This window comes from Panthera leo, chromosome F2 (assembly GCF_018350215.1).
Source record: "Panthera leo isolate Ple1 chromosome F2, P.leo_Ple1_pat1.1, whole genome shotgun sequence".
Taxonomy (NCBI): Eukaryota; Metazoa; Chordata; class Mammalia; order Carnivora; family Felidae; genus Panthera; species Panthera leo.
Window position 1 is genome coordinate 46,517,231 of NC_056695.1, and position 13,178 is coordinate 46,530,408.

The 13,178-nt window shown below is 39.6% G+C and overlaps 2 protein-coding genes across 7 annotated transcripts in view; one reads left to right on the forward strand and one right to left on the reverse strand.

The window, feature by feature from the left end:
* LOC122211306 (translation initiation factor IF-2-like) overlaps positions 1-13,178 on the forward strand; it is a 70,812-nt gene that overhangs the window by 15,844 nt on the left and 41,790 nt on the right. The window contains exon 2 of one of the 6 annotated variants that reach the window (XM_042924451.1): positions 4,218-4,303. The exons of the other annotated variants lie outside the window; for them this stretch is intronic. The gene's annotated coding sequence lies outside the window, so the exon portion shown is untranslated. Of the gene's footprint in view, positions 1-4,217; positions 4,304-13,178 lie in introns of those variants that run through there. 6 annotated transcript variants of the gene reach the window in all.
* SNX31 (sorting nexin 31) overlaps positions 1-13,178 on the reverse strand; it is a 68,370-nt gene that overhangs the window by 4,222 nt on the left and 50,970 nt on the right. The window contains exons 11-12 of the mRNA XM_042924453.1: positions 7,713-7,826; positions 4,754-4,831 (exon numbers count right to left, since the gene is read on the reverse strand). Coding sequence (XP_042780387.1) covers positions 4,754-4,831; positions 7,713-7,826 — 192 coding nt within the window. The remainder of the gene's footprint in view (positions 1-4,753; positions 4,832-7,712; positions 7,827-13,178) is intronic.

Genomic DNA, 13,178 nt, shown 5'->3' on the forward strand with positions numbered 1-13,178 from the left:
TGAGGGATGGATGCAGAGGACTTCCTCTAGGTTGGTATTCTTAATAGACAAGTTCATATATTTGAAGCCTACCTTAATAACTTTAAGAAATCAGTTGTTAAGTCTTGGTAAATGAGAAATTAATGCCCTGTTGTCTTACATGTTTTGCTATGGTATTGTTATTGGTTACAACAGTACATTATAGCTTGGAAGTAGTCTTGTGCAATGAAATACACAGAATATGGGGGAAAACAGCTCAGAATGTTTCTCTCCCCTGTTCTCTTTCACCTTCCCCCCCTCCTTATGTCGAAATAAATAAAATAGAACCCACTACAAACTATCGAGCAATTTCTGATATAATCTATTTCCTACTTACTTCAAGAAAGGCTTTAAACATTTTATCTACGAGGGGGAGGGGAAAAGAGAGCAAATCCTTTTGTCATGATGTGGTATTCCTACATGCCCAGGTAGTTTCTGTTGATAATCTAACTACTTATTCCCACATGGTAATTTCCCCCTGGCTCTCCAAAATTTTGTCCACCTGCCATGCTCAGGCCATTCGCAAGAGAGCCGTAGTATGTCTGTACTTCTTCTGTTTTCTAGACAACGCCAACTATTCAAAGGCTGACATTCTTGGGACCTCAGATAACACTGCCCTTGGTGTTTCCCCTCTTCGCCACGTAACAGAAACACACTTTACATCACGATCTCTGAGCCCAGTGACCTTTTACATAGTCTGATCTTGCTCCAAATGAAAGAGGAGTGGAGAGAAAAATACATATGGTGACGGTAGTTGGCGCTGGGGGTGTGAGGTATGAGGCAAGCCAGAATCATAAAGCCATTTGGTGCTTTGCCATTTTCCAGAAAACCAACTTAGAGATTCAGACCCACTTTTTAGTAAATCTAAGGAAGAAAATATACAAGCTAATAAGACAAATTAGGTATGGATTATTAAAAATATAAATTGTTTTTCAACTCAGAAAATTATTCACCATCTTATGCCTGATACCTCTCAGATATTCAGATTATGGTTCAATAGACAAGATAATAATAATGATACATTTTCAGAAATTCATTAGGAACACATGGATTGCATAAAATACATCTGCCTTCTTTTCTTAATGTCTTTTAGATTTCTTTCAATGGCAGAGATTGCTGTAGCCTCCTGTATTATCCATTCTGCCTTTCCTTCTTAGTGATACCACCCAAACTTATTTGGAGAGACAGCATACTCTGTAAAAAGACTACATTTACCAGATTCCCTGCAGCTAGGTGTTGGCCTGTGGTGTGCCTAACTCTTAGCCAATGAGCCAAGCAGAAACTCGGTGGGACTTCAGAGACTCCTCCTTAAAGAAAAGATATGAACCATTCATACTTTCCATTTATACTTGCTGCCTAGAATGTGGATGTAATGACTGGAGCTCCAGCAGCCATTTTCAACATGAAGTAAAAGCCACACACTAAAAATGGTAGAGCAGAAAGGTCTCTGGTGACATTATGGAGCAGCTGTCCCAGCCCGAGACTGCCCACCTCTGGGCTTCTTTTAGTTGAGAGAGACACAAACTGTTATTTTGCGTGGGACCCTTCTTCTGTCTTGTTTTGTTCTTCGTTATATGTAGCCTAACCTACTCCTGACAAATACATTTTATTTTCCAATAAAATAATTCTTAAAATTCTGTTCTAGTTACGAGTAGCAAATACTAACAAAATTCGTTTATTAAAGGTTTTTGTGTAGGAGTGTAACTCTAAAAAGAATGTTACATTTTTTCCCTTTCTGATTTGTAGTTGATACTGCCTTTAAGAATGTAACATGATTTTGTTGTTGTGTTTACATTTTTTTTAGTACATTTGTTTGACTTCAAAATTTTTAAAATTTTTTTAATGTTTATTTTTGAGAGAGAGAGAGAGACAGAATGTGAGAGGGGGAGGGGCAGAGAGAGAGAGGGAGACACAGAATCCAAAGCAGGCTCCAGGCTCTGAACCAACAAACCATGAGATCATGACCTGAGCCAAAGTTGGACGCTCAACTGACTGAACTACCCAGGTGCCCCTGTTTGACTTCAAATTTTAACAATCTCTTTGGAAATGGTTCAGGTCTTACCTTTGAAAGCATCACCTAGAGTTAACTAAGTTAATTAAGGTAGCACAAATTTCTTCTTTCAACATCTTTCTTCTTACTAGGATAAAGTAGTACTATTTAATCTGCTTCTAGGGACTATCTGCTTTATTTGTGGGGCTCATTAAGTTACAGCTTCCTTAATTTCTCTCCCCCCTCCTGATTCTTCATGATGATCAAAATCTTGGAATCTATTCTGCCTTGCAAAATAGAGACCTCTCTATCCTAGTCCATACAAGCCTTTTTTATAAGTGATATGGGTCAATTCAGACTTTACGTGTTTACCTAGAAAATGAGTGGATGTCACAGTCATAAATTTATATGGCTACTTTAAGTTCCACAAAATAACTTGTTCGATACTTTGTGAGGAAGCCCAGAACCCAGCATACGTTCCGAGAGCTAATCTGTCTGCTCTTTTCACCTTCCGGGGTCTCATTCTACCCAGGCATCTGTAGATGAGATTTCAAGTTTAAGTGTGGACTATCCCAACAACATCCCCTTGAAAGCCCAGTTTTCCAGAAGAAGGGTTTAGCTTTTCAAGAACCAGAATAAGAAAGAAAGGGAAGAAAAAGAGTTTGTGGAAATAAAACTTGTTAAGTATTAGGATAAAGCAAGTACTGACTGACATGCTGATTTCACCATCAGCCACAGAGAAAGTGTAGATTTCAATTTGTGTGCAAATCTGAAGAATGTAGTTAGTGTGGTTGTTTTTCTTGAAAACTTTAAATAGGTCACTACCTTCTCTTATTATTTAGCAAACTCTTTAGCTATTCATTGTACAAGTATTTCCTGCATCAAGTGGCTTACATTTTATTCAGCCACATTTGAGAGCACTTCTCCCTTTTAACGGGGCTACTTCAGTTAATTACTTTTCTCTTTCTTCTTCTTTATATATATATAATAAGTGGAGCCTAAGGGGGTCCATCCTAAGAGGTTAGATTTTATTACTCTTTAAAAAAGAGCATCCAGGGGCACCTGGGTGGCTCAGTCCATTAAGCATCCGACTTCGGCTCAGGTCATGATCTCGCGGTTTGTGAGTTCGAGCCCCGCGGTGTTGGGCTCTGTGCTGACAGCTCAGAGACTGGAGCCTGCTTCAGATTCTGTGTCTCCTTCTCTCTCTGCCCCTTCCCCACTTGTGCTCTGTCTCTATCAAAAATAAGTAAATGTAAAAAAAAAAAAATTAAAAAGAGCATCCACAATTCTTTTATTGCTTTGATATGCTATGCTGTAATACATTTTGAATTCTTCAAATACAAAGGGGGGAGTGAATTTTATTTTCCCTGGGAAAATATTTTCAGTTCTAGAAGAATGAGAAGTAAGGGTAAAGTACAACTATTTTCTTAGAAAAAAGCTGCAAAGTCTAGGAAAGAGCAATGTTAAACTGAAGACGTCACCCATCTTCTTAGAAAGGACTCAATTTAAATGAAAATATTAGGGAACATTTCCAAATGTTTTCTGTTGCATTTTTAAAGATTGTATAACATTTTGCAAAAAAAAAAAATACGTTTATAAATGTCAACCAGGCTTTAGTATTTGTAATCATTTTTTAAAAATATTTTTAATTAATTATTATTTTTTTTTTTTTGAGAGAGAGAGAGAGAGGGAGCGCGCAAGTGAGCGTGAACAGGAAAGAACCAGAGAGAGAGGGGGAGGCAGAGGATTCAAAGCAGGCTCTGCGCTGACAGCAGACAGCCTGATGCAGGGCTCAAACTCACAAACAGTGCACGCATGACCTGAGCCAAAGCCGGAACCTTAACCGACTGAGCCACGCACGCACCCCTGTAATCATTTAAAAAAAAATTGTTTTTTAACGTTTATTTATTTTTTTGAGACAGAGAGAGACAGAGCATGAACAGGGGAGGGTCAGAGAAAGAGGGAGACACAGAATCCGAAACAGGCTCCAGGCTCTGAGCTGTCGACACAGAGCCCGACGCGGGCTTGAACTCACAGACAGTGAGATCATGACCTGAGCCGAAGTCAGACGCTCAACCGACTGAGCCACCCAGGAGCCCCTGTAATCATTTTTAAAACATAAACTGTACCGTCTTATTGGGATATGCTCATATCATGATGGCGACAAGGCAAATAGACAAGTTTAATATCTCAGTGTCTCTTTTTACAGCTTGTCACCAACCTTTGCAAGGAGTTACTAGGCCTTTATTGAAGAGACGCAGACTAGAAAAGCAAAGTTTAATCTTACACTGAGAAAAATTTATAGCCTTGAGAGCTTCTTTCACTCTATGGCTTCTTCCAACTGCTAACGGCATCTTAATTTGGCACGATGGAAATTTCAAGAAGCTGTGAGTTCTTTCTAGAGACAAAACTGGAGAGCTTATTGAAGTTCATCGCTGCTATGTTGCAGACCTCTCAGGATCCTGACCTTATGAGGTAGTTTTTATGGTAAATCTGGAATCTTCCATTTGGGGGAAAGCAGAAATACAAGAATACAGAGTAGAGGGTTGGAGAGTTCTCAGCAACGTAAGGACACCTGTCTTGGAAAAATGGCTTGAATTCTAAAGACTGAGCTCCCAGAAGGCAGAGGAGCTCACTTCTGGGAGGTCACATTCCTCCCTTGAGGACCAGCATTCATCAGTGTAGGTTAGTATAGGCTGATGGTGGGAACTTAACTGAAAAATATACATGGATAAGAGCACTTACCATTTCTGGATTCTCTGCAGCTAGCTTTACTGTCTTTTCTGAGATCATCTTTTTCAAGCAGCTACTCAGCAAAAAAGCCTGAAAATCCAGAAATAAAGAAGTGTCTCAGCTGAAGAGATCGTCTTTCTTCTGTCCTCACACCACAAGACAGATTTTGAGCTCTGCTCTCCAAGAGTACACGTTTAAGAATTTAAATTTCTTTTTTAATTTCCATAAATTTGCATACGATGCAATTAGCTAGTAGCCATACATTTTCTCAATTACATAGATATACTTACAGTAAATTTTTAAAAAGACTGAAAACTCATTACACTTACTAATCTTTTTCCCTCTTAAAACTCCCCCCTATTTTTTACTTTGTAAGCTGCTCATGTCTTACAAGCAACAAATAATAAAAACTGCTTATTATTGTAATCAAATCAACCGATGATGGTCAATCTTATATTTAATTGTATGCATGATTATTGAGAGACCTATTACTAGGTATAAATAGTAACCTATTTGAAAGGGTATATTAACACCTTATGGCTTTTATAAACTAAAAAAAATTTTGTTTTTTTATCACTTTCCTATTTTTCTGGTATCTTTAATCACTCACTTTTAAGACTGATGGTCGCCCCCAATATCACTTGTGGCTTTTTGTTGGCTCGTCGTTGTTAGTGCCAAGACACAGACATTAGACATCTTGTCATACAAACGCTAGGGTTTCCTTTTTCCAAGACCTTTACCCCATGTGCCAATTTAAGGTTCCCTACGATTTCCCCACTTGCTTCTTTCCCACTAATCCTCTTTCTCTTTTGTTCTGCTCTCAATTCTTGGCTTATACCTTTCTCTTTTGGCCCTACGAAAGTTTGAGACAACAAAGCTCAAAGCTTGTGGTCATAGGACCTTAGCATAAGTTTGTGCTCAAGGATGGTCACTGCACTGGGGAGGGTGGGAGGGGATGATGGAGAGGAGAAGAAAGGGAAGAGAGAAAACCCAAGTCGGGATGGTAGCCAAAGCAGAGACCCTTGGAGGATAGGACATAGAAAGTAGAATTAGAGGGAGAATAGCTACATACAGATAGCATCTCAAAGTCTTGCAGGACTGTAGAGCATGACAGGAATTTATTTTATTTAAGGGGAGAGAAAGGAAGTAGAAGAGAAGAAAGGTACTGCTACCAATAAGGAAAAGAGTAACAGATGTGGGATTTACACACAAAAACAAATTTTGATTTCCTGGTTTAGCTAAGAACTAACCCTGTTTATCTGTGTACATATGTAACCTACACAAAACCAGGGTATGAAATAGTTAAACAATATAATCTGAGTTGATACAGATAGGAGAGGTGTTTAATAATGCCCCGTAAGGTGTGAACCGATTCCATATTCCTATACAATGTGCACAGATATGTACGTTAAGACTTAGCTATAAATCAGGTAGGATTTATTAAATATGAAGGCACTGAGCTTTTGTTTAAAGAATCTAGAAGATATTGGGGTCCAAGCCCTCATTGGTGTTTGCAAGGCAAACGGGCTGTATTTCTGCCTTTTGCATACATAGCTCTTGGGTACATATCAATAAATCCACACTCCAAAGGAAATAAGACCCTACTAGGAGTCCTTTAAAAGAATGTTTATTACACTCTGTATAGTGGCTTCAACTCATTTGGTACAGACTAGATTAAAAGATGATAATAAAATTTAACTACTGCAGTTAGCATTCTGGGCAAGGGGAAATGATTTCACTGCCAAGATCTACCTTGCATCTCTCCAAGTGACTGCAAACCATCCTACCATTTCCCTAAGGATGTTTCATATTCAAGGTGAAACCGAGGGCCCATCTCTTTAATCTAGACTTTGGTTAGCACTTCATGTTTTTCAGAGGACCTTGGTGTGTAGTATCTCATGATTTGCAACTATACTAGAGGTAAAGATTCTCAGGGACCTTTGGTTACCTGAAACCAGAATGCTCCCTGGAACTTAGTGAGATCACCAGTGACTTAAGTTGAAAGTAATGTTGACACAAAGATTGCTTTGATATTTTGGTTTCATTTTAGAATATCTGTAATTTTGATTCCAATTTGAAATAGCTTAAGTTAGTTCATAGAATTTTTCAATTGAATTTGTTGTTTAGAAAATGAAATCTTAAAAACAAAATGTTTGTTCCAACTTTAATTATAAGCCCATGGAAGACCTGGAGAGTTTGCTCCCCAACAGCTCTCTCCCCTCCCAGCAGAACCTTGATTTTGTCTGATGACAAAGTGCCCAGCTCATGCTTACTCTAAGCTGATCACAAATTCTGTTCTTTTTGGTAAATACTTGATTCCCAGACTCCCTTGCAGCTAGGAGTGGTCATGTGACCCAGCTCTGACCAATGAGACCTAATGGAAAGTCTGTGGGGGCTTCTGAGGCAAAGTTTTTGCCTTCTAGATAAAAGGGATAGCTTTTATGATAGGGATGTCAATCATCTACCTCTAGTATTCTTATTAAGTGTAGATGATAAAAATCTATATTGTCTGAGTCAGAGATCAATAAATCCAGCCCCTCACTTGTTTTTACAAACACATTTTTGTTGGAAAACAGCTGTACCCATTTGTTCACATATTGTCTGGGGCTACTTTTGCACTCCAACAACAGAGTTGAGTAGTTGCAACAGAGGCCATATGGATCCCAAAACTAAAATATTTATCATCTGGCCCTTTGAGAAAAAGTTCACCAGCCCTTGGTCTGAGCCACGATTAGTTGAATCTTCTGTTATTTAGTAACTTAATGCATTTCTCAAATTGACATGAAGGCTGCAGTGACTAGTAGAATAAAACAAAAAATAAACAAATTAAACAGTATTATAGGCCAAAAATGGAGTGTACAGTGTATTCTAGAACTCTGCTCTGGATGGGTTAGGATAATGTGCTTTGTTCACCCCAGCAGGCAAGAGAGCCTTTCAGCACAGGGTCTCATGCTCTGTCCTGAGAACTCACCTGTTTGGTGTAAATAACAAACCATTGCCAACGACTGTCTTCACTATACTGAAATCTGAGCTCTAAGTTCTGGTTGAGAGTTCGCTGAGGTCCATCCATATCCAGCAGAGTTCCCTACAGAGGAAGAGAGATTATTTAATATTCAGTAGAAAATTAGGTGGCTATTATGTGCCAGGCAAAATATCAAAACAAGTGATACTGTGGCTCTTCCCAAGAAGCCAACAGTCTAGGAGGGGCTATGAAAGTAAGTCACCACAGTTTGCTATGTTAAGTATTACAAGGGAAGCAAACACAGGTCTATGGAAGGAAGTAGGATGGGCATGTAATCCAGACTAGGAGTGTAAAGGTAGGCTTCCTGAAGGGGGCTGGTATCTGAGCAGCAGCAGTAGAAAATTTCCAAGTTTGTTGTGGGTTTTTTGGGGTGGAGGGGTAGGGGTGGGGGCGGGGTTCTGGGGGCACAAGTGGTTCCTAGTAGAAGAAATAACAAGTGCAAATGCACCGAGGCAGGGGGGGACCTGGCGCACTGGAAATGTGGCAAGAGATCAAGTGTGGCGCCAAAGCCCAGGCTGCAAGACGTGTAGGGATGCGAGAGAAGAGGCAGCCTGGGGCCAGATCCTGAAAGCTCTGTAGGAAGCAGCTTTGAGTTTTGCTATACAGCCTCTATCCTCCTTTCTCCTCGTAATGGAGTCTCATGCCCGTGGGAGAACCTCTCCTCTGCTGTGGCCATCTAGGTAGGACTGTCAGGGAACGTTGCCCTCCTGGAGGGGGGACACACATTACCCAAGTTCAGGGCAATTGGACAAATACTCTCTATGCCCCTTATTTGATTCCAGAGTAGAGCGATCCAAAGAGCAGGTCCTGATAAAGAATTCCGGTTTCCTAGAAACCTTGAGCTCCTTTGGTTCTTGACTTTCCTAAGCCTCTGCTTCAGCCTTTCCTTTAAATCAGTGGGTTTTCACGTATCCCTCCAATAAATTCTCTCTCTCTCTTTTTTTTTTTTTTCCACTGGAGCCAGAAGTGTTGGTTTCTATTGCTGGCCACTAAAAAAAGCCCTAGCTGTTACAGGTTTTATAAGCTAAGTTAAGGAGTCTAAACTTCATCTTGAAGGCAGCAGGCATGCATGAACAGATTTTAAAAGCTGGAAAATCACACAGATTTATATTTTAGAAATATTGATCTGAGAGCAGCAGGGTAAAATATGAACTGAAAAATAGCTGTTTTCAGACACCGAACAACAGATAATCCAGTTCTGTCAACCCAAGGAGAAGGAAAACACATGAGGTGAGCCCTATCGTTACCCAGCTCACTGCCTGGAGGAGTTTCCAGAATGCAGTGCAGGGAAGGAGACTCAAACCGAGCCCAGAGGTCTTGCTGAGTTGAGGAGAAGGAGATAAGAGTTTGAAGTTGAGTTTAGAATTTGTGGAGAAAAGGACCAAAGACAAGGACTGATACAGACAAAGAGCTTCCGAGAGCTCTTTTCAGATCTTTGGTTGAACAATGATCTGTGCCTGTGTGGAGAGGACCCTCATACACAGCAGGTGGATATATAAAATGGAGCAGACTATTTGGAAAACAGCCTAGAAGTTGCTCACAAAGTTAAACATAAAAATACCACTATGGTACTGGCAATTCCACTCCTAATCATATACCCAAGAGAAATGAGAGCCTATGTCCACATAAAAACTTGTACACAAATGTTCATAGCAACATAACTCATAACAACCAAAAGATAGAAACAACCCAAATGTCCGTTAATGAATGAATGAATAAACAAAATTCGGTATAGCCATACAGCAAGATATTATTTGACCACGAAAAGGATAAAGTGTTGATACATGCTATGATAAGGTAATATGTGGAAATATTATGCTAAGTAAAGGAAGCCAGTCATAAAGATCATATATGATTCCATGAATAATGAAATATCCAGGGGTGCCTAGGTGCCTCAGTCGGCTAAGTGGCCAACTCTTCATTTTGACTCAGGTTACGATCTTGTGGTTTGTGAGATCAAGCCTCGCGTCAGGCTCTGTGCTGACAGCGTGGAGCCTGCTTGGGATTCTCTCTCTCCCTCTCTCTCTGCCCCTGCCCTACTCAGGTGCATGCGTGCGTATGTTCTTTCTCTCAAAATAAATAAATAAACTTAAAAATAATAATGAAATATTCAGAATGGGTCAATCTATCAGGACAAGCAGATTAGTCACTTCTTAGGGCTGGTAGAATGGGGACACAGATGTGAGCTAAGGGGCATGGGGGCTTCTTTTTGAGGTGATGAAAATACTCTAAAATTTATTATGGTGATGGATGTGAAATTCTGCGAACGTATGAAATTCCCCCGAATTGTACACTTGCATGGTATGTAGGTTATATCTTGATAAAGCGGTTACAAAGGAACACAATGACTGTGTGGTACCGGTGGAGGGACAGACACATACATCATAGAATACAATAGAGAACCCTGAAATAAGTCCACACACATGTGCCCAACTGATATCCGACAAAGGTGCAAAAGCAGTTCAGTTAAAGGACAGCCTTTGCAGCAAAAGGCGTCAGAGCAAGTGCCCTTCCGCAGGCAGGAAAGGGAACGTGGTTCTGAGTTTCACACCCTCTATGAAAACTAACTCAGAGTGAGTCATGGGCTTAAATGTATGACCTATAACTATAAAACCTTTAGGAAAAAAACACTAAGAAAAAAATCTTCAGGATCTAGGGTTTGGCAAAGAGTTCCTAGACTTGACACTGAAAAGCACGGTCTATAAAAGGAAAAAACTGATGAATTAGACTTCATCAAATTAAAAACTTTTGCTCTGCAAAAGTCCCTGTTAAGAGGATGAAAAACTACAGAGTGAGAGAAAATATTTGCAGGCCACATATCCAACAAAAGACTAGTATCTACAATGTATGAAATACTCTTAAAATAGCAGTAAAAAAACCCCACAACTCAATTAGAAAATAGGCAAAAGATATGAAAAACAAATTTCACCAAAGAAGATATACAGATGGCAAATAAGCACATGAAAAGACGGTCAACATTATCAGCCATGAGGGAAATGCAAATGAAAATCACAATGAAATATCATTACACACTAAAATAAAACCAGTGACATCAAATGCTGATGAGGACGCAGAGAAACAAGATGGCTCGTATATCACTGGTGGGAATGTAAATTTGCACAGACACCTTGAAAACTGTTCAGTCTTAAAAAAAACTAAACATGCAACTCCAATATAACCTAGCAGTTGCACTCCTGAGTTTACGCCAGAGGAATGGAGATTTGTGCTCCAAAACATATATACGAACATTTACACGAGCTTTATTCATAACAGCTAAAAACTGGAAACAACCAGATACGTTTTATTGGGTGAATGGTTAAATAAATCTCGTCCATTCCATACCATGGAATACTGCTCAGCAATAAAAAGAAACAAACTACTGATATAAACAACAATCTGAATGGGTTACCAAAGAATTACGCCAAGTAAAGAAAAGCCAGTCCTAAAGGCTACATGCCATATGATTCCATTACAGAACATTTTTAAGGGAATCAATTCCTTGTTTTTGTTTATATTTTTACATCCTAAATATAGTCAGTTCTTATTATTCACAGTAGTCGTGTTCTATGAAGCCACTGTACATAGTGAAATACTGAACACTGAATCATTGTTCCAGGGGAAATACGGGGCCAGGTTCCTGCAAACGTGTGGCTACAACATTTTCATCTACTGATCAATACATAACTGTTTTATGAGTGTTTCTGTTTTTTAATAAAGAGCTTGATTGAGGTATACCTGATGTAAAAAAAAAAAAAACAAACCACTGAACATGTTTAATATACACAATTTAATGAGTTTGGACATATGGGTACAGTCATGAAACCATCACCACAATCAAGGTAATGAATATATCCGTCACCTCCAAAATTTTACCTAACACTCCCGAAATCACACAATTATAGAAATGGCAAACAGATCAGTGGTTTGTTGGGGCTAAGGAGAGGTGTGGTGAGAGAAAGTGGGTAGAGCTATAAAAGGCCGGCGTGAAGGGTTCTTGTGATGATGAAAATGTTCCAACTCTTGACTGTATCAATGCCAATATTGTGGTGTTGATACTGTACTGTAGTTTTGCAAGACGTAACAACTGGAGAAAAGTGGGGGGAAACTACCCAGGATCTCTGTACCATTTCTCACAACTGCATGCAAACCTACAATTACGTCAAAATTAAAAGTTTAAATGAAAAGATTCAACTGTTTAAAAGCAAAAATAATTATGGGGCGCCTGAGTGGCTCAATCAATTAAGCGTCCGACTTCAGCTCAGGTCATGATCTCATGGTTCGTGGGTTCGAGCCCCGTGTCGGGCTCTGTGCTGACAGCTCAGAGCCTGGAGCCTGCTTCAGATTCTGTGTCTCCCTCTCTCTCTGCCCCTCCCCTGCTCAAGCTCTGTCTCTCTCCCTCTCTCAAAAATAAACATTAAAAAAGTTTGAAAAATAAAAGCAAAAATAATTATAATGTAGCATGAGGTTATATATACATGTCAAAATAAAGTATGACAATATTACAAAAGGGGAAATAGAAGTAGACTATTGTAAGGTTTTTATACTTTGTGAAGTGGTATAATGATTAAAAGTAGAATGTAATAAGTTAAAAAAGTACTTTATAAACTCTAAAGTCACCATAAATAAATGAAAGGACATAGCTTAAAAATCATATATATAAATGGAATCATAAAATACTTAGTTTCTTCAAAAGGTAGGAAAAGAGGGAAAAAACGGATAAAACTCAAAGCAATAGATAAACCCACAATTGCGTTTGAAGGTGTTAACCTTCTTCTTCTCTCAATAACTGACGGAACAAGTAGAAAATATATAAAGATGCAGGCGATTTAAACACTATCAACTGGTTGATCTAATTGACACTTCTAGAATATTCCACCCAATAGTGGCAGAATACACATACACACACTTTTCAACAGCACATGGAACGTTTACCAAGACAGACCAGATTCGGAGCCACAACACAAGTTCCCATCAATGTAAAAGACTGAAATCATATGCTGATAATGTCAAGATTGCTGGTTTGACATTTAGCGGGTGGTGGCTGAAGTCCTGTTTACCAAGATGGGGAACATAGGAGGAAGGTCTCTAGGATGGGCATGAGAGGGAAAGGGCGAGTCTGGTTTGGGGAAAGGCCGAGTTTGAGATGCCTGTGAGACAGCTGGTGAAGATGTCCAGAAGGCGTTAGGAAATAATGGACGTTTCGACAGGGACGTGGATAACTGCTTTCAGGGAAGACATAGAGGAAAGATGGAAATGGAACCCCAGGAGAAGCCAGCACTTCAGAAGTGCTCAGAGGAAGAAGCAGACCCAAAACTGGTGGGGGGCGGGGCGGGGGGGGGGGGGAGGAGAGGGAATTTTGAGAAGGAAGAAATGGTTGACAGAGTCAAATGCCACAGAGAGGTCTAGTATCGTGCC